Genomic DNA, 26,980 nt, shown 5'->3' on the forward strand with positions numbered 1-26,980 from the left:
AAAAAAAAAGCCATTTCAGAATATGTACGCCCAAGCATGACTTTACCTCTTGTACATCTTGGACCAAATGAGCTCGAAGTTATATAAAAGCACAAAACCATTTTTTTCTCGCCACATGCAAGCTTCACCAACAGCGCTGTAGCTTTTTCGACCATACAGAGGAGCGCCGTGGTGCAGAGAAAAGAGCAGGCCACACCCACCTCTGGAAACTCGCTCTCTTCGTGCGATTGGGATGGCCGGAGAGAAACCCGTCGCGCACTTACCATCTTGGAGGCCATGCTGTGACATATGAAGAATGTTTTCCCAAAACAAAGGTATGCATAAGCTCCAGTGGAAGACTGGGCTATTTGGTATTCCATTATATTTGTTAAACTCACATTCAGTGAAATAGCAGAACCACCCAACAGAGACGGGATGCCTAACAGGGCTGGGAAAGCTTGAGAAGTGCTCAACATAAATATAACAATGTGCATCAACAAGGGCTTGTAAGACACGAAAGTGTCTCTGAATTCCTAAAAAAAATATGCCAGAGAGTAAAGTAAAGAGGCCATTGCCAAAAACATCTGTCCTAATCTTAATAATGAGAACTAACATAAAATCATTTTCTTGTAGCTAAAGGCATTATTGCCTGTTAGTTTTTATTAAAATTGTGTCTAACAAAAAAACTAACCTTTAAACCTACACATATTTCCTTCTGTCCTTATTTGTAGATATTTATACAGGTAAGCTCACCACAAGACTTGCAATTGGCTCTCTTTTCTCCTTACCCCCAATTAAAGCTACTACCTCCTCACAATGAAAGGGTTGTGGGTTTGTCTCCCACAAGCAGCAAATTGTTTCTTTATCTGCTTTCATTTCCCTTTATCTCATAGTTACTTAAGCACTATAACTAATGCTCCTTATGCTTTGCTTCACTTGATTAATGGTGACTTCATATTATTGTGTGTAACAAGAACAAGCCCCTCAGTCAAATCTTGTTATTTTGTATATAACCTATAAAAATTTTGCTAAATTAAACAAAATACTGATAACCCCCTCCCCAACTACAAAAAAAAACACCAATGTTAATATTTCTTTTCTACAGTGATGTGATTGGCCCAAGCCACTTTGGAGCAGCTTCTGGAGCAGCTAAAATCATGTTTTGGAGCAGGTCAGCATGGTTTTGGAGCAGGCGTACGCGTACGGTATCGCATAGTGCGACGGCAAGTGATGACCATTTGCACAAAGAATAAAACCTTGATTCAATGTTACATACGCAAACCAGAGCACACTGGACAAATGACAAAGATATGAAGCCCAAACTACAAATTATGCATACGCAAACCACAGCACACTGGACAAATGACAACGATGTGAAGCACAAACTACAAATTATGCATGGCAATAAAAAATTTTAAGAAAAACCTACACACGCCCTCTCATTTGAGAAGCTTAAACACCAGTTTAGAAATCCCCGAGAGAAATGCGACGCCGCTACCACGGAGCTGGTAAATGCATATGCGTGTGCGATCGGCTCGGCTCGCTTGCAGAAATTATAAGGTTAGTTTCGTGCACAATAAGGGTTACGTAGGGTAATAAGATATCAACTATCGGCCAAGGTTTTTAACGCAAAACGCAAAACCTAAGTACGGCCGCAAGCACTATCTCTGCGGGGCAAAATCGCAGTCGCAGCCGGGCACTGATATTTGCGCGCGCTTTCGACGCAGGCAAAGTTGATAGCGATAAGCTGTTGCGGGGGCTTCGCGGAACCTTGCTGCGCATGCGCTATTTTAGAAATTTCAGTTTAACAGCCATGAATTCACGCCGCTTAATTTCGTTGACGCGCTTCACGAGCAGTACATGCATCACGATGCCCGTCTCTTCGGGCCGCGAGACGGACGGTCGCTACCACGGTAGCTGCGAGGCGCACTGCACGGAATAAACTGAGTCTCGGAAGGGAGGGGGGGGGGGGGTTCAAGACTGCTGCGAGGCACCAGCCGAAACTTCACAAACAAATAGGGCAACGCAACCTTTCGAAGCTTTCGAACGGCAACCCGCCATTTCCGATGTTGCATGCGGCCATGGAGGCTTCAGCGGTTGAGCGTCTCTGCGTCACTAGTAGTGACTCACTACCATCACAAGCGCCTCCTAGCGAGCAAGGCTGCTCTCGCGGCGAGCCTGCCAGCAACCATGGCAGTTCACGAATGGCTCCAGTTTCGGTTTCAGAACTGGCAGTGCAAATGGCAACTTCTGGCGCAGACTCGGCGCAGATTGCTCATATTTGACCAGAATGGCGCAGGCTGGCGCAGGATTCGCCTTTCGGCGCAGTTCGGCGCAATTGGCGCAGCTATCACATCACTGTTTCTAGCAAGCAAGCAGAAAAGTTTGGCAACAAAATACATAAACACAACTTGCTTATTGTGTCAGGGCAAGTGTATTAAGCGCATTGGGAGCAATATGCAGATTAGCAGCGAGGTGTCCCCACACGAGCTCAGCAAAGCTCCGCAAAGAAATACTTGCAACATATACATTTGGATTATGCTGCCTTTCAGACCTCAGAAGCAGATGCTGCATCGATTTCTCACCAGGGAAACCGACCACATATATTGAATACATCAAACAATATCATCGATATCGACAAAAGACATTATTGTCTAAAGTGAAGCTCTTAAGTGGCTGTTTTTAGTGCCTAAAAATCCAGCGTTTAATTATGACAGTGTGGTAAACACTTTCTCTGCCTAGCTGTACTTTCTTAATATCTGTGCTTTACTCTGAGGGCGTTTTTTGTGTATTTGATATCATCCACTGCAGGGTCTTAAACTCAGCTTGCAGGCCAGTCACAAAATTTGTCTGCTGCAAGGGCCGGGACAATGCAGAATGTAGGAGTGAGGGGAGGAGAGGGGGATTTTTCAGAACAATTGCAGCTAACACAGGCATATCTGCCAACATTAGCTTATAATTTTATTTCAAATGATAATGTGTTGCATTATTGCTGATAATCTTGTTTTTCATTCTATAAAGCTAGTCGAGCTACATCCAGGCTTATTTTTTTAGCTTCCCTCATCTTTATCATAAAAAATAAAGGACTTCCCAACTCTCTAACACTTTACATGAAATGATATCTGCACAGGAAAACATGTGAACATGCTAAGCCTATTTTACATGCCTAGAAGGTTTGAACTTGCAAACACATATACATTCAAGCACAAATACTTAAATACAAAACACCTATGCTTGTGCGTATTAAAGCTAGTTGTAATAGACACAAGCATACTTTAAGAGGTTGCTGCTTCTGGTGGAATGCTCTCGCTTTGATCAATGATTCTCATCTTTCCAAATGCCCTTTGAATGTTCAAAATGCCCCTTTAAAATTGGAGCTAATCAGGAAAATCTAAATTGTCAAAAATTTAATTGGCAAGTCTTTATCAGACTTTTTAAGATTTCTCTGAAAGACTTAGTATAACACATGATGACCGCCTGAGGTGCCATCTCCCTCCCCACCCCCAAAAAAGGTCTTGAGAACACATCATGTCTGTGTAGTTCATGAAAATACTTATTAGAAAAATATATAACAAGGGACAAAGACAGTCCTCCGCGAGCCATGTGTTAGAGACTCCTGATCTACTGTATCACATTGTATGGTTACATATTCATGCTGTATATCATCCCACCTGCTGCGATCCTAATAAAGAGACCAGCCATATAGAAAATAAACAAATACTTGAAAACAATATTTAAGCACCTTTTGTAATGATGTTAAGGGGAGATGCGAGTCGAAAAATCGGGTTTTTAGCGAAATTTCTCGTATTTCTGATTTTTATTGCATTGCAATCTTCAAACCTTCTTCTTTCATCTGTAAAAATTTCAAAACTAAATTTGAACCGCAAAATGCAAAAAAATGTGTATGAAGGCATCGCGGTGGCTCAAAATTTCGTGAATTTGAGCCGATATTGGCCATCTTTGACTGCGCGCTGCTCCCCGTCGCAGTGCCGCCCGCCATCGCGATCGGTTGGGAAAGTTGCGTTCGGCCTTCTTCTTACAGCTCCGACGACCGCTAGTTTCGTACGTGGGCAAGAAAAAAAAAAAACGAGGCCTTTTTATCACGTGGTTTGAGCGGTTTGAAACGCGCGGCACCCTAAGCCGCATCGCCATTGGCTACCGAGTCATTGTCAGCTGTGTTGGTGGCGTCCATCGGCATTTGGTCCGTCTGCTTTTCTGCGCGTCTACGCATATTTCCGCGATGACAAGCCCGAAAAAGTGCAACGTGAGACCGCAGAAGTTTCGAACGAAGCACAAGTTCAAGGGAAGGCAGCGTAAAGCGCCCCGAACGACGGCAACGAACGAGAACGCGCCTACGTGTGCTAGGCCTGACGGCGGCATCGACGAGTGCGCGAGCGACAGTGGCTGCAATGAAGGGATTGACGCTGCACTTTCTTTCGTCAGTGCTTCGGAAAAGAAGCTCGGCTTCTTCGAAAAAGACGAAAGACAGCGCGATGAGGTTTGTGCAACGACAGTTTTGTGCGACACCCTCTTGCTGACAGCACTTGTGGCAGGTGCGGTATGCCCTGCTTGCGGTATTCAAAAACTTGCCGTTCGGGAGCCGGCAGAAAAGCGCAAGGGACTTTCGTCGCTCCTCGAACTTCATTGCGAAAACAGCGAATGCTCAGCGACTGTTCTTTCGTGCTCCTATACGTCACTGCGTGTTACGGCGGACGGCAGCAGCCGAGTGAGCCAACGGTACGACAGTGGGAGCTCCCGAGATAGTTTCGCTGTAAATGTGAAGGCGGTGGTGGCTGCATGCGCTGTCGGCATTGGGCATGAGCAATTGTCAAGGTTTTGCTCCATTATTGGACTCCCAAAGCCAATGCACCACCGAGGATTTTTTTCAATAGCAAAGAAGGTGCACACCGCTGCCATGGCAGCTGTGAGTGAAAACTTGCGCCGATCCAGAGAGTTGACGAAAGAAGTAGCAGGCGAAACTGATGTGGCTGTTATGTTCGACGGCACTTGGCAGAAGAGGGGCCACAAAAGCCACAACGGGATTGGCGAAGTTATCTCCTTAGATACTGGCCTCTGCTTAGACTTCGAGGTCATATCAAATTACTGCCTGACATGCAGTAGGCACAAGGATATGGGCCCAGACGAGGAAGTGTGGCAGGCATTCCATGGCCCAGTCTGTGAAAAAAATGCAGACTGTTTCTCCCATGCCATGGAAACGGAGGCTGCAATGCGCATTTGGCAGAGAAGATTGACTTATGACACCCCACTGCATTTCATGACATTCTCAAGTGACGGTGACAGCAAAGCATATAGTGCAGCTGCAGAGTCAAAAGTCTATGGTGCTGTCAATATAGAAAAAGAAGACTGCACTAATCATGTGGCCAAGAGACTTGGCACCGCGCTACGGAAGCTGCATGTGCCATTACCACGAGGGCAGAAAATGAAAAAGCCAGCCATTCAGAAGCTCCAAACATACTATCAGATTGCCATAACAAACAACAGGGGGAGTGTACGGGATATGTACACTGCAGTATGGGCTTCGTACTTCCACTCATGCTCTACTGACAATGCTGGCAGCCACAAGTTTTGCCCTGCAGGAACAGAGTCGTGGTGCAAACATCAACGCGCTGAAGCACTTGGTGAACCTGCACCACGCCACACGCCTCTCCTGACAAAAGCACAGGGATTGGCTGTTTTGCCCATTTATAAGCGGCTAACGGATGAGAAGCTCATTGCTCGATGCATCAAAGGGAAAACCCAGAACGCATCGGAATCCCTGAACAGCAAAATTTGGCTACTTTGCCCCAAGACTAAGTTTGTCTCCCGAACGGTTGTTGAGACTGCCGCAGCTATGGCAATCCTGAGGTTCAACAAGGGTCATGCTACTTTCGAGCACATCCTGGAAGAGCTCAACATACTGCCATCTAGAGATCTAGTTACTTTCAGTGATTCCCGCGATGCAAGGCGCATCAAGAGAATGTCCGAGCGTCTGACAGCAGAAGCAAGGGCCCATCGTCGTCGTGGAGTGAAAAGGGCACGGCCAAAAGAGAGTGCTCGCAAGGACCGTGAGGGCACAACCTATGCTGCAGGACAGTTCTAGTAACTTGCAGTGCTTTTCAAAGTTCTGTTGAACATTATGGCCAAAGATTATGCAGTTCTAACAACTCTGTGATAAAAAAAAAAAAAAGGTTTCAAACTTTCAGATGCGTTTTTCTCCTTTTGCAGTTTTGTGTGATCTGTGCTTCTTATACACGCTAGTTCCTATAGTTAGAATTGTCATACCTCTATTAAATTTTGCACATAGCATGATGAAGGCCCATAGAGTGCAAGTATCTATCAGATTGTCAGTGCTGCTAGATTATGTTTTTCAAAAATTACATAACATTGAAAGCCCTTGGCAACTAGAGCCATAGTAAATTTTTCTATTTTATTATTGTATTTCACATTTTTACACACAAAATTTATATAGTTTTTTGCACTCTACAGTTCTAAAGGATCATAGTCAGCTATATCTGCATGCTTTATCTCAAATTTTTATAGGTCAGAATTGTTGCGTAACAATGGCCATAATTTTGCAGTATCTGACCTGCAGAAAGAAAACCAAGCAATCTACATGAAAATAAATGACATATTTGAAAAGAGGAGAAAAAACTCTATTAGCATGCCAATTTGTGTTAAATTCAGACTCTTATTAAAGAAAATCGTTTTTCGAGTAGCATCTCCCCTTAAGTATTTCCCTTCAAGTTCCCTGTCACTATAAACGTGTATTAACTAGAATGATAGTACTATACATCACAATGCAGTCGGACAGGTAATTTGGAGGTCATTTTTTTTGTCAGTGAAACTGTTTCCGATTGAAGAACAAGAAGTTCTGAATTCAATTAAATTCATTTAGACCTACTTCCAAATACATCTGAGATTGAAACCAGATATTAGTTTAGCTAAAGATACCCAAACATAAGCAAGAAGGGTCACACTTACAAAAACAGGTGCCACCTTCCTCTTGGGGGCTGCCCACATAATGATTTTGCTCATCGCATCTAGAAAATACAAGAAAAAAGAAGGAATGGCAAGAAGGGTGGACGAGAGAAGACATGATGAATGTGCCAAGCCCACATGTGCACAGTACAAAGGATCTAAACTTGCCTATCACAGTTTGGACCAATGATACCCTTGGTGGTGCAGTTGCACTTGCCAGTCTCCCTGTGGCAAAAAGTGCCATGGTTGTTGCAGAAACATGGGGTACAATTTCCACCATTTGCAGGGTTTCCATGGTAGCCAGCAATGCAGTGCTCACAGTGCGGTCCTTTGCAATGAAAAAAAAAATAAGCCAATGTGGCAGTGTAAATATTATCCTCCAAATGGCTTTCGAGCACACGTACGTGTACAGACGCATTTGTGCCTAAATGAATTAAGAATGAATGCTATAATAAATGCAGCACTCAATGTCAAGGAGTTGCTTACATTGAAGGAACCCTGAAACACCTAAGTAATCACAGAATTACCCAACTATTGGATGATGTTGCTTCACAAATAACTTAATACAGAAAATTTTGAAATCCTTTGCATACATATTTGCAAGTAGGTATGGCATACTCCCAGTGCCTTCTCTCACCTAACTGCACAAAAGGTCATGGCCAAGTGACAAGGCCCGGCAACAAAAATGGCAGTCATGTCGCTTCAGTATTTTTTTAAACAAGTTGTTCGCTGCTTCAGTTCACACATGTGAAGTGCCAGTACATGGCAGCTCCACAAACTGGCAAATACTTTTTGTGGCAAAAGCAGCAGTATGCACATTTTTTATTTATATATATACAATGTTTGCCACAACCAACTAGTTACTGTATATACACGTGTAATGAACGCACTTTTTAACCCTAAAACATCGAAGGAAAGTTGGGCTATGCGTTTATTATGCGGGGCAAATTTTATGAAAGTTTTTTCTGGATGAGTAAAAAATGTGGTAATGAAAGAAAAAAGTTAGGTAGCTTAACCTTTAGCAATTGACATACGCGAACACTGTTTGGAAACAGCTTCTTCGTTACATTTCACTCATCTTTGGTGGTTGATGGCGCTATACTCTGCAAGCTGTGTTCGCACATAAGAGCGTTTTGCAGCTTTCTTGTTTCGCCATCTTTCACTTCACCGCAGCAGTGGTATCTGCTGTGATTTCGAGGGGCGCTTGGAAGTGTGCGTTAGGACACTACGACGCACTTTTCGTTCAACTCTGTGGCAAGCTCACACAATCACTATTTTGACAATGCAGCAAGTTACCACCATTGCAGCAAGCTACTAGTGAAGCATCAAAAGAAACCGTCGACAACAAGATTAATGTAAAAATACGACTGCTGCCTCGTTCTCTGCACGAGATGTGACTGTAAAAAGGTTGCCTATATCTTGCAATCTCAGAAGCATGCGCGGATAAAAAGTATAAAGAGCAAATCGCAACCGCAGCGAGGATCGGAGGCGCGCTAACATGCCATAGAAATCATCAAGCTTTTTTCTGGGCAACAATGATCATTACTGGTTTTTCAAAAACCTGCGACATGCCTGCAATGCTATGGTGATGAATGGCCCTTCGTGACTGAAAATCCTGCCACCGTCACTCGACAATCACATGCATGTGGTCAGGCCTTCATGTTATGACTTCTGTAGGTTGGCGCGGGCAGTTTCGTCACCTACGCTCGCTGTGTGCTTGCGATCCACAATGTCTCTACACTCACACAGGTCGTGAGTCCCACTGTGGGGCACAGATTTTAAAAAGACAGGAGATGTGCCGCACACAGACACAAAGAAGAAATAATTGCGCGTGGCAGCGGGTGAAGGTGTGGGAGAAAGCCAATCGAGGGAGGTCGGAATGATGAAAAGCAGAAAAGATCGATGGGCAAAGAGGTGCCACATGTCGGTTTGCGGGACCGTAGCGTATGAATGTAGGGGGTGCATTTATTATGCAGAAAAAGAAAAATTGAAATTTAGACGACCAAAGTTGGGGGTGCGTTACCTATCCGAGTACATTCATTATGCTAGTAAACATAGTAATTAGCATGAATAATTAAACTGGTTTTCACTAATGTAGATAGGCATCTGATTTTATTCTTCACTCATAGAAGAATATGAAAATAATAGTGTGCAGTTACACCATATGCATCACATCCCAATCAAAAATGATACTTCTTTATCAAGAAATTACCTTCCGTGCGGTGCTGACAGGACTGAAGGCACTCAGATGATCCATTGCAGGTGCTATGTCCATTGCATTGGCATTCTGCAAAATAAAGATTAATAGAGGAGATTAAAGTACAAGGCCCTTGAATAATTTTCCAACATATTTATGTTATAATGCCAGTATACAAAGCAATGCAAGATGTATGCCAATGAGAAGATGCGAGGAAAAGGAAAAGAATATACCAGTGCCACATGGTCCCTTTCAATGGCTATTGGGCTCTATCAGATAAAACTCTTTATCTCATAATGCTAGAGACTGCCAGAAACAAAATAAGTAAGAGCTAAAAACAAAAGCCCTCTACCAGCAAAGGATGCCTCGTCATGAAGAAAAACCATCAATATTCGCACATATTTTGCAAATCGGCATTAGTGAAGGTGACACCAGAGTTGATAAAAATTGCACGTGATCAGCCAACAAAAATTGCTCACTTATGATTAACAAGGACAAATGAAATACCTAGGCCTGGACAAACAGTGAATTTAAGGTTCGAAGCAAATTCAAAGCGTATCATGATTTTGGTCTAATAGTTCTGAATCGAATAGTGTGTATATATCACATGTTATAAAGAATAAGGGGCATATTTGTCATGACCAAACTAACCTGCACAATATTTTAATATTTTTTGAAAATTCGGACAAGGCCTGTGCAAATGCCATAATTTTTTGTATCAAAGCAGGTGGAAACAACTTTGAATAGAAGCAGGATTTGATTTTCTGTAAAACACAAGTGATAGCCTGTAAAAAATGTCAAGTCTTAAAATTTGCTATACTTTGAGCATATATCGATATAATGAGCATTTAAACTGAAAAAAAAAAAAAAAAACTGATGTGAGGGTAACATCTTCATATAACATTAAGGTGGGGCTTCATGACAGGGTAGAATTCTCCTGATTATTTCTCACGACTTCACAGCAGTAAAGCCACTTCTAGAAAAAGTTACATGTGAACTAATATATACAGTAGAATCTCAATAGATGAAAATTGCTTAAACGAGATTGCCGCTTGAACGGAACAGTAGCCCGTAAGTTGGTTGGTTTTGTATTCAGATAAGGTAAAGAAAACCTTCGTTAATTGAAACTAAAATTTGCCCCTCACTGTGCAAACGGAACCAAAAATAGAACTTCTGGGAGACCCATTGCTATGAGCATCAGCCTTTTCTGGTTCTGGCAGTTCTTTTTTTCCATTTTCTAGCCTTTCGTAAGCCTTGCCTCTTTGGTAGTCGGCGCAACGAATGCAACATTGCTATTCTTTATCATGTTGTTCGGTCTCTGTTCGAGTCGCCTAGGTTACAGCCGCATCGTTGCTGCCGTTGTGCTGCCTATCGTGCTTCATTGCTGCGTTGGTGTCTTCCAACTTCGGTGACTTATAAGCGCTCGGGAAGTTGAGGCCTCGCCTCTGTTGTTTCAATGGCAACACAGAAGCGAGCACACCATGCGCTGAGGTTGGAAAAAAAGATGTACGTCATTCTTGACTTAGAAAGTGGCTCATACTAGAAGACGGTGCTGGCGACAAAGCACGGCGTCCTGCAGCTTAACGAGAATCCTGCATGACAAAGACAAGCTGCGAGATGCCTTCAAAACTTCGCGATTCAAGTCCCAAAGGAATCGTCTGCATCACGGTGACCATGAAGAACTGAAGAAGTGTCTGGTTTTGTGGCTTAGGAGAGCCCGGAGCCAGAGAATTTCGATCAACAGGCCACAAATACGTGCCAAAGCAGAAGAGTTTGTTCTTCAGCTCGGTATGAAAAACTTCTTGTGCAGTGAAGGCTGGCTGACAAGGTTTAAAGAAAGAAATGGCCTCGTTTTTCCCACCATTGTGCGAGAAGCCGCAGCAGCTGATGCGGCTGCGTGTCGTGACCAGCGGGCAGGACGGCTGCCGGATGTGACGTCATTCTGCTGCATTCCGTGGCCGCCTGCTCCAGAGACAAGCGCCAAGACATGCGCTATCTTGGTTTCCTTTATTCGGTTATCACGGGAGTCATGTGATCATTCTGACTGTATATATTTCACGACGAAACATTAAAGAGGGCTTTTTTTCTTGGTCACGATGTAACTAGCGTCTGTCGATCACTCTGACGAGCTTGACATGATGTCAGAAGTGGTTCCGATGTAGCCAACTAGCGCTTCAATGGCCCCGTCAACAAGCGAGCGACTGGTAGCTGCGTCTACAAGAACAAGCCATATCGGCGACAACGCTTCAGAATGGCGGGAATCAAGCCTCCTAAGCCCTTCGACTTCCAGAATGCAGCGGACTGGCCCGCCTGGATGGACGAATTTGACGACTACAGATTCGCGTCTGGGCTACATGAGAAAAAAGACGAAGTTCAAGTAAGGACTCTTCTCTATACTATGGGCAGAAAGTCGAGGGAGATTCTTCGGCCGCTAAACGTAAAAGACGAAGAAATGGAGGACTTCAAGCTCGTAAAGTCTAAATTTAACGACTACTTTGTCCACACCAAGAACATAGTCTACGAAAGTGCTCGCTTTAATCTACGCCGCCAACAACTGGGAGAAACAGTAGACCAGTTTGCAACCGAGCTTAGCAAGTTAGCCGACAGATGCGAGTTCGCAAGCATGAAGGAACGCCTAATAAGAGACCGCTTCGTAGTAGGACTACGGAACCAGGTTCTTTCGGAAGAACTGCAGATGGACCCCAAGCTAACGATGGCCACTGCTTTGGCAAGAGCGCGTGCGAGCGAAACCGTAAAGCAACAGCAAGCAGAACTAAAAGAGCATGAGGGCACAGTCCCAGAAGCTTGCGTAGCCGCAGTAAAGCCCAAGAAAGCCGCTGCAAAGAGCACGTTTACTCGCTGTCAGAAGCCCGCTTATCATCAAAATTACTGCAGTTATCGTGCCAGACCATTTCACCCGCGAAACAAGTGTCCAGCGCAAAAAGAAACGTGCAGATTTTGCCGGAAGTTGGGCCACTATGAAAAGGCATGCCGAAAAAAGAAGCAAAGAGACACAAATCTCGATAGCATCGCCAAAGCTGATGGCAAGTTTAAAGGCACGGTCGAGCAGTGTGCGAACACACAATCTGAGCATTTCGTGACGGCAAAGATAAACGACCAGACGCTCCGCATGAAAGTAGATACGGGAGCCGCAGTGACAGTCGTCGGTGAAAATTATCCTTTTCTTCCGCCTTCTCTCTTGGAAAGACAGCTGTTCACAACAAACCATTTACGTCGTGCAGAACTTGCGCATGCCCTTGTTGGGACTACCAGCCATAAAAGCTCTGAGAATTGTTCGCTTCCTAGATGAATGAGACACTGCTGACAATATCGGAAGCAAGTATCCCAAGATATTCCAAGGCACGGGTACCATATCGGGAGAACACACCATACGCCTTGTGCCACATGCAATCCCGTACAGCCTGTCTACACCGCGACGGGTTCCTATTCCCATGAAAGAAAAAGTCAAAGAAGAACTGGACAGGCTAGAACGAGAAGGAATGATACAGAAGGTCGAAGAACCGACAGAATGGTGCGCGCCTATCATTCCTGTAATGAAGCCGTCTGGAGCAGTAAGGATCTGTGTTGACTTAACTCAATTGAACCAGTTCGTCAGACGAGAGCGTCATCAACTGCCAACAATTGAGCAAGTTATGGGAAGCTTCCAGGAAGCCAAAGTCTTCTCTAAACTAGACGCGCATTCTGGTTTCTACCGGATTAGGCTTTCCAAGGAATGTCAAAAGCTCACGACGTTCGTTACGCCGTACGGGCGGTACTGCTACCGCAGGTTGCCGTTCGGGATTACATCCGCACCTAAAATTTTTCAAAGAAAGTTCTCGAAAGTCCTAGAAGGCTTAGATGGCGTTCTGAACTACATGGATGACATTCTGGTGTATGGCAAGAACCAAGTGGAACACGACAAGCGGCTTTGTAACGTCCTCGAACGACTTCAACAAACAGGCGTAACTCTCAACAGGGAAAAGTGTTGTTTCTCAGTTAAACAGGTCGCATTCTTGGGGATGATCTTCAATGCCAACGGCATGCGTCCAGACCCCAAAAAAGTTAGAGCAATCAAGCAATTGCCCAGACCCCAAAACGTTGCTGAGGTTCGATCCTTGTTAGGTATGTAGTGCCACCATCATCATCATCATTTTCTCAATCACCGCGCCGCGCCTCTCGCGCAGCTGATGCTAGCTCGAGCTGCGCGAGGATTAGAACGAGCTGACACGCCTGGCGTGGCGGACGCTGGTAGCCGACGTGGCTCCGCTTCAGGCCTGGAATAAAGTGGCGTGATCGGCACGGCCCCGTCGGCCGCCTTCGACGTCATCTCACGTCTCTCTTCTCTCGCCGCTACAGGTATGATGAACCATCTCGCAAGGTTTTTACCTGATGCAGCTTCAATGTCCCCTCCTTTACGCAGCCTCCTCAACAAGGACAGCAACTGGTTTTGGGGACCTCAACAAGAGACAGCTTTTGAGAAGATCAAGACCACTCTCAGCTCAAACAGATGCCTGGCGTGGTACAACCCCCGGTACTCGACAATTGTAGCGGCGGACACGTCTTCACTAGGGGTTGGCGCAGTACTCCTCCAGGATCAGCCATCTGGTGAGAGACGTCCTGTTGCATATGCCTCCAGATTGCTCACAAAAACAGAGCAGAGGTATTCACTGATCGAAAAAGAAGCATTAGCTTTAATTTGGGCTGCGGAATGCTTCGACGAATTCCTAAGAGGCCTCACGTTCCTATTTGAGACGGATCACAAGCCTCTCCTCCCGCTACTGGGTCGAGATCCTCTTGATTTTCTACCGCCAAGAATTCAAAGATTCAGAATGCGTCTTATGCAGTACTCGTTCACGCTAACACACGTCCCGGGGAAAGGTATTGCTACGGCGGACACACTTTCTTGCGCGAGAGTGATGAACACTGCGCTTTCGGTCGGAGAGTTGTCTGAAGCAGACGTTTCAGCTCACGTGGAGGGAGTCGTTCAGTATGCGTTCTCTGACGACATGCTCGAACGCATACGCTCAGAGCAAACAAACGACCCCAAATGTGCGTCGTTGCTCGAAGCTTGTATGCAAGGTTGGCCCGCTAAGCACTACACACCACAACTTCTCAAGCCATTCTGGGGGCATCGTGGTAACATCACGGTATGCAAGCAGCTGCTTTCGAAGGGCTCAAGACTGGTGATTCCACGAGCGCTGCGGAAAGAAATGCTTCGGAGGGTTCACGAGGGACACTAGGGAATTGCAGGCTGCCGCGCGAGCGCTAAAGAATCTCTCTGGTGGCCAGGAATCAGCAAAGACATTGCACAAACCATGGCCAACTGCCAAGCATGCGCCACAGAGCGTACCCAATTTTTCGAACTAATGATTTCATCGGAAACAACCGAGCTGCCATGGCAGAAAATCGGAATTGATTTATTTGAGATGAAAGGAGCTGTCTATCTTGCCGTTGTTGATTATCACTCCAGGTATCCTGAGCTGGCCCTGCTGAATCGAGGAACGTCGTCGAAGGCGGTCATCCAGCACCTGAAAAGCTGCTTTGCCAGACATGGGATACCGCAAACGGTAATATCAGACAACGGACCACAATTCATCTCATTCACGTTTGCTGATTTTGCAAGAAACTACGGCTTTAGGCATGTCACAACAAGTCCTCGTTACCCTCAAGCTAACGGGAAAGCTGAGCGCATGGTAGGGACTCTTAAAAGACTTTTGAAGAAGGCAGAGGACCCCTACATCACATTGCTGAAATAGAAACACGCCGGGTCCAACCAGCTATAGTCCAGCGCAGCTGCTAATGAGCCGCCATTTACGCTCAAAAGTACTCTGCATGCCATCTGCGCTAAAGCCAGAAGTAGTAAAGTCTTCTTGGAAAGAGCAAGACAAAAAATACAGACAAAAACAAAAGATGTATTTTGACAAACGTCATGCTGCAATACCTCTTCCCTGTCTATCCGCAGGCACTCAAGTATGGCTCAAAGACAGGCGCCGAGGGCACGGTCCTTCGTCCTTCTAAAACACCAAGATCCTACTGGGTCCAAACTGAAGGAAAAACCGTACGCAGAAACAGGCGTCATCTCTTCCTTCTCCCACACGGAGGAGAAACAAGCCCCGTATGGATGAAGCAGCATCCACGAAACAGCGAGCCAACGGATGCGACGGACAAAGACATCGTAGCTACCAAGTCGTCTCACATCCAAGAGCCTTGTTCATCGAACAAAACTTCAAGTCCTGAGCAAAGAACGACGCGATATGGGCGCGTCATACGAGCTGCGAAAAGACTTGGTATTGATGATTAATTTCTGAAATGCTTTCCTTTTTTTGACAGGCCCATGATGCTTATAAAACGGGGAAGATGTGACGTCATCCTGCTGCATTCCGTGGGCGCATGCTCCAGAGACAAGCGCCAAGACACGCGCTATCTTGGTTTCCTTCATCCGGTTATCACGGGAGTCATGTGATCATTCTGACTGTATATATTTCACGACGAAACATTAAAGAGGGCTTTTTTTCTTGGTCACGATGTAACGAGCGTCTGTCGATCACTCTGACGAGCTTGACACCGGAGATAATGCGGCAGTTCAAGAAGGACGACGTACACAATGTGGATTTAACAGCACTTTTTTATGCTCTTTCCATCAAAATCAATCGCTTTTAAAGATGAACTGTGCACAGGTGGCAAACTGAGCAAGAACAGACTGACTGTTCTTGTTGAAGCAAATATGTCGGGCAGCGACAAGTTGAAGCTCCTTGTGATAAAAAAATAGAAAAATCCTCGCTATTTCAAGTGTATCACTACTGTGCCTGTCACTTGCAAGTTGAACATGAAAGCTTGGCTGACCCAAGCCCTCCTTAGCAAATGGCTGCACACAGAGGGTGCGCAATTTTCGCGGCAAATTATGAAAGTCCTTTTCCTTGTTGACAACTGCCCTGGACATGGGACTGTAATAAGACTGAAGTTGATTCAGTTGTAGTTCCTCCCAGCTAACACCACAGCACTATCGCAGCCCATGGATCGGGGAGTTAACCAAGCCTTCAAGTCACACTTCCGCAAGGGTCTTTTGCAGAGGATGCGCTCTTGTGCATGAGCCAGGATAAAGAGTATAAGGTGCATGTTCTTAGTGCTGTTCATCTCAGTGCCGATGCTTAGAGGCAGCTGACTCCCACTAGCATAGCAAATTGCTTCAGGCATGCAGGATTTTCTTCAAGTGACCTGATACCTGACTTGGAGGACTTTGAATGCGACAGCGAAAATGCCCTTGAAAGGCAAGAGGTAATTGAGCAGAGTGCTTTAAAAGAAATCACACTGTACTTCGATGAATACATGCACGTTGACAGCGGCGTTGCAACTTGCCCTGAAAACACTGTGCAAAGCATTGTTGATGAAGTATGCAAAGAGGAGGAGGAGCTGAAAAAAGACTCTGATGAGGTAGCTGCCACAGAAGTTATCACAGTTCATGGGGCAGAGTCTGCTGTGCTATATCTGAGAATTTTTTTTTTTCTTTAGCAGCCAGAGTCAGAAGTGTTTCTCCAAAGCCTAAGTGACATGCAGAAAAAGATTTTGAAGATGAAGATGCAAGGACTCAAACAAAAAAAAAATCGATACATTTTTCAGTCCACCATGATTAATTGTCACCAAATAAACTTGTGAATGCCATGTAAAAACCTCATGTAGTTTCCTTGCTTCCTAAAAAAAAAACTGAGTTCCATGCACCTCATAGTGTTTAAACACCCATAAAATAGTATTAAGAGAGTGTGCACACATTATTCAGCACTTTTTTACATCTCTCTCAGTAAACGAAACTCCTTTTAAATGGAACGAATTTTCTTGATCCTTTGGAGTTCCGTTTACCAAGAATCTACTGTACCTGGTTTGGTGCTTTCACTGCTTAGCACCCCTCCACTGCAGTGAAAGCACTTTTACACGATTTTGCATGTTGACTAATACGCCCCTATTCGTTCGTCTCAAATCATTCGAAATTTCCAATCATTTAAATTCGACTCGAAGCAAATTTGAATACCACATTGCTTGCTCAAATATTCGCCCAATCCTAGAATAATCCCCACATAAAAGGCAGTGGGAGGAGTTATTTGACATGCTTTACACAATAACTAGAAAACTGGTACCTATCAAAGTGGTGACACAGGCTAGATGGTTTTAGTCACTTGTATTTTGATTTGATACGCTATTTTGAAACATTCGGTATTCTGAAATTGGTAGTAGTAAAATACTATTACATCAAACTAATGGACACCTACAGGTGAGGTTCACTACAACGAGATCTGACTGCATTCTTTTCCTATGATTTGCGAGAGCCTCCTTGCGGAGTTTTAAGAATAATTGAAGAAGGGGTTTTTTAAATATTGATTTTTCTATAGGCTTAACTGTCGCCAGAATTGAAAGTTCGAGGCCATTTATGAAAATATGTATTTAAGGCACAGCAATGATATTAGCAGGCAATATTGAACACATTATATGGTCATCGGTTGCTAAGTTACGAAACACTAGCTATTTCAGCTAAGGAGGAAAAAGTTCTCAAATATAGCAACTATTGAAAAATGTCACCTGTGCGAACATTTTTGAAGAACAGTTTCCTTCTGTCCATAGGCTTCAAACAATGTTGCTCCACTCTTCATTGCACATACGTTTTATAAAAGAAACTCTCTTTTTGTAACCTTAGCATTTGTGTTTGTTTTTATATCGTCGTGAACTTTACAGAATGACAAGGGACTTAATTGGTTCCTCTTCATAGACTAAGTTTGATATTTTTTTTCATTCTTCGTTATGCAGTTAATAAAAAAACCAAAGCTCACTTTCAGAATACTGGGTAGTACGCGCACAAAATACAAAACACTCAATTGAATCCAGAATATCAATTTTTGGACACGTGTCGATCTCTCATGAAATGACCCAATGAAATGTACCACATGATTGTGTTTAATTTACAGTGCACTCAATTATGCTTTTGAATAATGCAGGTTGCCAGTTTTTTCATACCAGTATATACAAATATTATTTTTGCTATTGCCCAGTTACTGCTGCCCAATTTTGCGGGGAGGAGCGATCAGTCAAGCAGCCACTATTCCACCATCTTCATCACTTTATGTAGATTTTGAACATGCGTGGTGAAAAAATGTTATGTCTAAACTTATATTGACAACTGTTTAAGTTAAGTACTTTAGAAAACAACATAGGCGATGCGACTGGTGGGAGCAAGAACGCACGTGAAATGGCACCAATCAGTTCTGATGGCAGCAGGTACCACATTTTAATGCAATCAAACAATGACAGTTTTTTTTGAATAGCACATTACTGTACAGACACGTACACACACACACAGGAAAACTGGATGAGTCGTTCATTCATTCTGCTGAAACAACATGTGCTGTGTTCCCTGTTCTAGTTTCATAACGCTCATTGACATTAACCGATTGCTACCCTTCGACCTCATCAGCTATGACTTCCTAATAAAAACTAACTGCACTTGCTTTGTATTCGAACGAAATTTATTACTACCCTAACTTTGTACTAAGGCTGACACAAAGTCCATTGCAATTCACAACCATTTCATTATGGAACTCTATTCCACCTAATATAAAGTTTTTAGCTAACCTGTATACATTCAAAGAAACTTTGAAGTTAAATCTCCTATCGCCATAAATTATTCTATGTTGTCCTTTTTGAATTGCGATTTCGCGATTGTATTGTTGTAGTTGTGTTTATTACTATGTTTTATCACATTATTTTTTTATAGTTGTCTTATAACTTTGTTCTGTCAATAGTACATTTTCTTGCCATTTGCCCCTTTATTTTTTTTTCATACTTTCTTTATCTTGGGTCCCCCCACAGTCATCGGACTATGGGACCCTAGCCTATAAAACATCTTCATTTTATATATCGCTACGTTGTTAATAATAAACTTCAAACTACCGTAAAAGCCCGCGAACAGCATGTTTTTTTCTTCTAGATTACAGGGTACGAAATTTCAGCACCCTACTATATGCAGATCCCAAGAAAGTTCGACCAAAATTCTGTTTTGGTTTCGGCATAGTGCGGTGCTATCATCATCATCATCAGGAATTTGCGCTCTTCTGAAGCTAGGTGCTAGGTAGTGTTAGCAGCGGTAGCAGGCGCTAGTCTTACAGACCCACACACGCAACAGTAGTGAGTGCCCTTTGCTTCAACTTGGCGCCCATAACGATGACCATAATTTTTCTCCTGCGATTTTACATCATGTCAGCACAGCACAGGCAGTACTTAGCTGCTTTTAAAAGGAAAGTTATCGCTGCTGCCAAAACTATTGGCAACTGTGCCGCGGAGCGGCAGTTCGGAGTCAACAAGTGGAGTATTTGCAGTTGGCGGAAGCAGATGGACGCCCTCTTTGCTTGCAGCGGACAGCGAAAAAGGTTTTGCGAACCAAGAAATGGAGCGTTTCTAGACATAGAACGAGAACTCGCAGACTTTGTGTGGGAGCAGCGAGCTACACATCGAGTTGTTAACATCAAGCTGCTATAAGCGAAGGCAAGGGAGATCGCCCAAAACAAAGGCATTCAGCCAGAGGATTTCAAAGCGAGCAAGCATTGGGTGCCTTTCTTCATGTGCCGTGCTGGCACATGTGCCCTTTGTCGACGTACGTCGATCTCGCAGAAGCTACCAAAAATCTTTGAAGAGGATCTTGTGAAGTTTCAAAAGTATGTACTAATTGTGTTGCAAAAGGCTGTCCCTTTTCAGCTGGTCCAGATCGGAAATGGGGATCAAACGCCGGTCTACCTGGATATTCCCTCAGCACTGACGGTGCATCACAAAGGCTCCAGGCAAGTTATCGTGCGATCGAAAAAAACGCAGGTGACTGTAATGTTGTAACAACAGTACTGAAAGTTGGGCGAGTTGGTACTCATTCATAACTTCTATGCGCAAACACGTACACGGACACAAGGAAAAGAGGCTCTTTTCCTTGTGTCCGTGTACGTGTTTGCGCATAGAAGTTATGAATGTAATGTTGTCCTGCACGGCAGACGGTCGCAAGCTACCACCCTACGTAGTGTTCAAAACGAAAGACAGTGCCGAAGGGGGAAAAATTCCCAAAAAATGTAGTCGTCCGCTGCCAGGACAAGGGGTGGATGGACGAATCGCTAGTGCTTGACCGGATAAAGTCTGTGTGGTGTCGACGGCCCGGAACACTGCTGGGGCTCCATTCGATGCTTGTGCTCGACAGGTGTCGGTGTCACCTGAACGACTGCGTAAAGCAACTGCTGCGCGATTCCCACACTGAGCTCACACTGAGCTCATCAGCTGCAGCTGCTCGATGTGTGCCTTAACAAACCATTTAAGGACCATGTCAAGCGGCTGTACGCGGAGTAGATGAGGTTCAGAGAACCACAAAGGACCCCTGGCGATTGGCTGAAACGGACCTTGCCAAGGAGGCTGTGCTCGTGAATAGTCGAGGCTTGGGCCTGCATTCCTGAGGCGCTTGTTTGCCGCGCATTCAAAAAGTTCTCCATCTCGAATGTGCTTGATGGCATTGAGGATGATGTACTAAGGGAGAACATTTCCGAGAAGGAAACTTCAGAAGAGAGTACGTCATAACAACGATGAATAAAGTGTGTCAATACACTCAAACCTCGTTATAACGAAGTTGATGGGGAGCTGCAATTATTTCGTTATATCCATTATTTCATTATATCGATTATAACAGAATGCAGCAATGTATGCTCAGATGGGCGCACACCTATGAGCATGCAAAGAAAGAAACCACCTCGCGGCCCAATGCACCGCTACGCTATCACGCATGCGACAGAAAATAAATAGAAGATTTTGCTTGTTCAATGCGCACACTGGTTATTTTACTGCCCGCTAGACTTGACTGAAAAAAAGTCTGTGATGCTCTTTTGTTTTGAACATCACAAGCAAAGAACTTCATTTTTGGCGGTGGCCATCGCGTTCATGCCATTTTCGCCGTCCTCATAGGGGTCGAAAAAGCGGCATAGGAGGTCGACCACATCAAGCGCCAGTAACAACGTTGGCACGTCGAACGCATGAGAGAGCACGGTGTCTTAGTTGTCGCTTGCATCGGTCTGTGCGGTGACAGCTGCACCGATAGCATCGTCGGTAGGCTTTTCCGTTTTCACTAGTCGGCATCAGCGTTGACATAATCGCAGAACAAGTCATCTGCCGCAATAACACCGGCATCACAAAGTGCTTTCCACGACGTTCCAACTTCGTCCACAGAAGTCCCACCACATTCGGCACTAGTGGAGTCGCACGTAGCCACTTCGCACAAGGCATGTCGGAAACAGGTGCCTATTGTGCTAGCAGAAACGCTTGTCCACGCAGCTTGCAGCATTTCAATAACCCTGTATAGGTTCATTTTTGTTTTTCATTGCAAAATCATGTTCAGAAGCATGTGATCAACCAGACGTTTGCGGTAGCCTGCCTTGAAGAACATAGTTATCCCTTGATCAAGCGACTGGATGAGGGAAGTACAGTTGGCTGGCAAAAAATAAAGTTCAATATTGCGAAGTTCAACAGTTGTGTGGTGGGCCATGCAATTGTCTAGTATTAATCACTCCTTGCGGTTATGCTTACGCAGATGCTTGTCCAAATCCTGCAACCATTCCACAAAAAAAAACCTCGCCTCATCTACACTTTGCTATTTGAGACATATCGCACCTTCAGATTTTGCTTCCCTTTGAAGCATAGAGGCGATGCGCTTCTTCCAATGACGAACGCGGCATCTTCTCCGATCCATCCATGTTCGTGCAGAGCAGCACAGTGATTCTTTGCTTGCTGTGCTTCCCCCCGTGGCACAGCTCACCTCTGAGTGACAGAGTTTTGTTGGGGAGCATTTGAAAAAAGAGCCCAGTCTCATCAGCATTAAAAATGTCCTTACGACCGTACTTTTCTTCCACTGGGCCAAAACTCTCTTTCACCCACACCGCTGCAGACTCAGCATCAACGGAACGAGACTCGCCCAATACTGTTCTTCCAATGATGTCAAGTCTTTCCTAAAGGTGCTGTAACCAGCCAGCACTGGCAACGAAAATGTCATGGCCTATTATGCAGGTGAAATCTCTGGTTTTACTCTGCAAAATTTTGCCACTTCTTGTCATATTCCCGGCTCTAGCATATAGAAACCATTTGTAAAGAGCATCTTCAACTGTCTTGAAAGCCGCAGTTCGCAGCTTCTTGATTGATTTGTGGGGTTTAACGTCCCAAAACGGCTGCATTTCACACCGTGGGTAATGGCATTTGTGATCGCTTAATGGCTGGCAAGAATGGTAGACAATGTGCTCACTGCAATGGCAAAGTCTTGGGCCACCCGAGATTTCTTCGCCCCGAGTCGACAGCTTTTAAAATGGCTGCCTATTGCTCTAACGGTAGCGTTTTCCGTTTGCGCTTTTCCGAGCCTTCATCCACCATACACAGGTGACCGCAGTTAGCAGATATCCGTCGCTGAAGAGCACGTGCACTGTGCAAGCACGTTGACAAGCCTTGCGATTCACCAGGACTGCGCAAGAGTAGAGATGTGTCGCTCAGGAGCGAGCCGGGTCTTTTGAACGACTCTTTCTAAAGAGCGAGTTATTCGCGGCTTAGTAAAAGTGAGCGGCGGTTCTTCGGGACAAGACTCACGGCAAAACCAACTGACACGCCACCGCTTCCCGCTCTACGACTGACCCATCTGGGCGGCTCATCTGAGCGAACGGCCCATCGATTCACTGAGAGACAATTAGCGAAGTGAAGGCGGTTCCCTTGGCTTTCGCTCTTTCACTGATCTGTCGGATCCGTACCGTACTGACCCGTCCTGCTCCGTTTGGTTCGCGTTTCACGAGTTGTCTGACCAAGTTAGATTGAATGTGGCTTTTCGCCATCTATTGGCGAAAGAAAACAACTGCTGGCTGGTGTTGTTGATGTTGCACGCTTTTCACCGCCTGGCTGGCTTCAAAATGCGTGAAAAAGTTACGGCGTTTGGTGTTCGCGAAGCATGCGCCGGCGTCTCCACTCGTCTGTTCAGTGGTGCTTGCTTGCTGTGTGCTTGTGCACTGCAATGTTTTACAACTAGCGCTGTTCGCACGTCGAGTTGTGTTGCTCAGACAGTTCTAGGACACGTTTCCAAAAATGGTGCCGACACCCAAAAGAACGACAGGTGAGCGTGCCCTCCGAGTCGTAGTTTTTTTTGTGTCAGTTTCAATTTACGTCCATACCGACTAGCGTTTTTTTTTTTTTTGCAGTGGGGACATGGATAATGTTTTCAAAAGTGGCTAACTTGAAAAGCACAAGATTGCGGCGTTTACGTTGTTGTACGAACAAGCAGAGGGCAATCACATGTGATGTAACTTCATTTACAAATTTAACTGTTATAGAGCTGCATGCTTGAATCTGCTTTCCCTTTGTGTCACGCAAATCACTCGTCATCGCTTATAACTCAATTTCTGAGGCTCTAGGTAGATTATGAAGAGTTGTGCTACATGCTCTGTGACGAAGAAACAAGTTCACTTTTGCAAAAGTCACTGGAGTTCTTCATCTCATTGAATGTTGTCACTTTTCTTCAGAATGGAAGCGTTCTTAAGTTGTTCCAGAAGGCCACAACTGATCGGTGTGTATAGAGAACAGCTGAAGAAATGCAGAATCGGCGCTTCTCAAAAACAAATGGCATGCATCGTTTGGTATTATGTGTTTATTTTATTTCTGTTTTTAATAACTCTAGTTATATAAAAAATCAATGTTTTTGGAAATGTCAAATAGGTGAATACAGTCGAACCTCGATATATCGAACGGCACGGCGATCGCGAAATAGTTCGATATATCAAGAATTCGATATAAAAAAATCACGAAAAAAATGCGTCAAGAGCTTGCTGAAAACGACCAACGAACCGTTCAAGCGTGGTGCAGTAAATACTCACTTGAAGATTCAAACATAGTATTCATTGTGTTGGTTTAAAATATTGAAAAAGAGTAGCCTGCTTTTTGTTGGCCATGGCGTATTTGACGACTGCGTCCTCAATATAGTCAAGGCGATCCATAAGTGATAGGCCGGTGCCTTCAATCGTGCGCCGCCACTTTGGCTGCTCAGCAGTAGCTTCGGCGACAATCTCCACATCCGTGAGCTCCGCCGTTGTGAGCTCCGCCGCTCGGAGTTAGGCCTGTCACAGCGCGCGACAGGCCCAACTCCGAGCAGTGCGCGACAGGCCTAACTCCGAACGCACGAACACTGCGAGCACAACGACCGATGCCTGCCGATGCTACGGAGGAGGAGCTTGCAACAAGTGCGCAGTGTAACAGAATCGAAAGTTGGGCTAGTTTGTCTTGTCTTCCTGTCTGTTTTTCGTGCACTTTAACTGATAGTTATACCATGCGCAGTGTGCCGTTGACACCATAGAGACTGCAATGACTGCAAGCTGCAAGGCTGCGGCGTGAGTCCGGGTGTAAAGCGCGCACATGGCGCGCCCATGCCGGCTCGCCTGACTGCTTTCTCTTTCCGGCGGCAGTGCGGGCCGCGTCCAAGACAGTTGTCTGCGTCCTTTCCCTCCTATACTTTCCTCCTCAATCTTTACCACCCACCTACTTCCCCTTTTCCTGCGCGAAGCCGTGTCGGTGCCTTCGTGTTGAAAGAAAATAACAGCTCCGCGCTTTTCTCTTCACTTTCCTCATTCAAGAACCTCTACCGCAAGGCTGCGGCGCGCGTACGCTGCTACGTTAAAGTGGCGCTCTCGGCGCCATCAATGTGTGCAGCATTTGTAAATGCCCGCCGCTCTACCGCTACTTTCGAGAGTTGCGGGAAAGCTCGCCGCTTGTCAATGGAGCGCGGGTGGTTTGGGGTGGCTGAGTTCTATATATCCATTATATGTCAAACTTTGTTCGAAATAAAAAATCAATAATGCATGCGATCTCCCGTGTGATATAGGAACCGTTTGATATAGGAAATAATTCGATATATCCGTGTTCGATATATTGAGGTTAAACTGTATTAGTTGACTTGATATGAAGTTTATTTTGACATATTTGAATCTTTACATTATTGTTCTATATTTAGGTACTTCGAGTGCTTTCATTGTCTTCACTATGCAGTGAGTGTTCACGTTTATTGCCATAATAATGTCATACAAGCACAATTTTGTGCCATATTGCATGCATATATCAGGAGCTCTTCTAAACTTTTGTCAGTATAAAATTGTGTTTTTTAACATGTGCCGAAGTGTTGTGTTCTATCTTTTTATACCACTGTTCTTTAATGTGTTCTATCTTTTTATAGCACTGTTCTTTATGTTTCTAACCTTGTTGGGAATTTTCGTCTTAAGCAATATTTGTGGAAATTGAGGCTAGCCCACCGCCTTTGCGCGGGCTTTGCCGCCTATTTCTGCCGTTTTCATGTCCACACGACTCTCCCCTTCTCCGTGGTCTGCCGTGTTGGGGGAGCGGGGAGTGATGTATAATCCCTCTCACCCGGTAGCAGATGTCGACTGTGGCGCCGTGCGCAAAAGTCTCTCGAGACGTTTCGCGCGCATGCTTCTGGAGAGAGTCAGATCTCTCCGGGACAGCCGAGGGTGAGCACGCATTTTGTTTTCTGTCTGTCGACTCCCATTGTTTGGGGCTTGTCGGACTTCGCCAACAGCACCTTGCCCTCGTGGCGAACGCTCACCTTTTGTTGCCCCATGCGAACGCTAGGCCGAAGAGTGGCGCGGTGTCCTAGTACATGGCCAAGCTACGTCGACCCGTATCTCTCCGAAGCCAACGCGAACGCCTTTGCCCGCGCTCGAGCTACCGGGCCCTTTGTCCCGGTGTCACCGTGAATCACTTTTGCCCACGGAAACGTGCTCGCAGCACCCTGTGTAGTATTTCTCGCCCGTGGCGTGGATAAGCCCATTTGCTTTCCTGCCGCGCTTTTGAAACGGGCTCTGTACTGCGTTCTTGGTGTTTCCGCAACAATAAAAGTGTTTCGACCTTGAGCAGTACCGTGTTCTCGCCACGGCGACGGTTAACCGGTGCTCCGTGGCTCGCTAAGACCGGACCCATGCTAGTGCCGTAATCCTTCGAGATACGTGTGCATTACAGATTGAACACATGCATGTTCTTTAGAGAGAAAAGGTTTGGGTCAATTTGTGAAGCACACTTGAAGAAATGACGCGCAATGAACGGGTCAACAAAATAGGCACACATGACAAAGGGCTTCGTCATGTGTGCCTATTATGAAGTGCTTCGTCCAGTGTGCCTCTCCTTTTGTTGTACAGTTCATTGCGGTACATTTGTTCAAGTATCTGTATGTTAACCTCCTGATAATCTGTTAATTACCTCAGCTTGTGCTGTCCCACGTTTGATGAAAATGTGGATTTTGGGAAACGAGGAAAATAAAACGAGGGCAAAGACATTTTTGTGTCAAGTGCAATCATTCTATTGTTTTCTGGCACATGCTGCGTGGCTGCAGGAATTACAAAATGCATGATTGCAAAATGCGTGGATTTCGCACACACTGCAGCATACAGGAGCGGTTCTGTAAAAAAATAATTAGGGGACCCTAAGGCTTCGACTTTAAGAGTTGAACGTGATAGCGATATCCTGTTCTTAGTGCGGACTTCAAACACATATGGAATAAGACCTTTCCGAACTTGCTATGCACACACAACATGGGTGCATAGCAAGAAGAAGAATGCGTTTCGCGCATGTGACAAAAACTAAAAATATTAAAAAAGAAACGGTGCATAAGAGAGAGCTGGGGGATGAGGAGCAGCTGGCATGATGACGCACACCGTATGGGCTGCCTTTGATGCAATTTGCAACTTTTAAACCCCCTTGCCAGGGTCGTAAATGAAGGGTTATTTGGTGCTGCCA

The 26,980-nt window shown here is 45.1% G+C and overlaps 2 protein-coding genes across 2 annotated transcripts in view; one reads left to right on the forward strand and one right to left on the reverse strand.

Annotated features, from left to right (window-relative positions):
• The window catches only part of dsd (attractin-like protein dsd), a 147,706-nt gene that overhangs the window by 33,231 nt on the left and 87,495 nt on the right, over nt 1-26,980 (reverse strand). The window contains exons 17-19 of the mRNA XM_037426686.2: nt 9,170-9,244; nt 7,126-7,285; nt 6,961-7,019 (exon numbers count right to left, since the gene is read on the reverse strand). Coding sequence (XP_037282583.1) covers nt 6,961-7,019; nt 7,126-7,285; nt 9,170-9,244 — 294 coding nt within the window. The remainder of the gene's footprint in view (nt 1-6,960; nt 7,020-7,125; nt 7,286-9,169; nt 9,245-26,980) is intronic.
• Nucleotides 11,274-12,591, forward strand: LOC142777502 (uncharacterized). Its single transcript, XM_075881995.1, has one exon. The coding sequence runs from the start codon at nt 11,406-11,408 to the stop codon at nt 12,462-12,464; it is 1,059 nt and encodes a 352-aa protein (XP_075738110.1). The 5' UTR covers nt 11,274-11,405; the 3' UTR covers nt 12,465-12,591.

Source organism: Rhipicephalus microplus, chromosome X, assembly GCF_043290135.1.
Source record: "Rhipicephalus microplus isolate Deutch F79 chromosome X, USDA_Rmic, whole genome shotgun sequence".
Classification (NCBI taxonomy): domain Eukaryota; kingdom Metazoa; phylum Arthropoda; class Arachnida; order Ixodida; family Ixodidae; genus Rhipicephalus; species Rhipicephalus microplus.

Excerpts from the sequence above, each read along its gene's own strand:
- LOC142777502 (XM_075881995.1), top strand. The coding sequence starts at position 11,406 with ATGGCGGGAATCAAGCCTCCTAAGCCCTTCGACTTCCAGAATGCAGCG.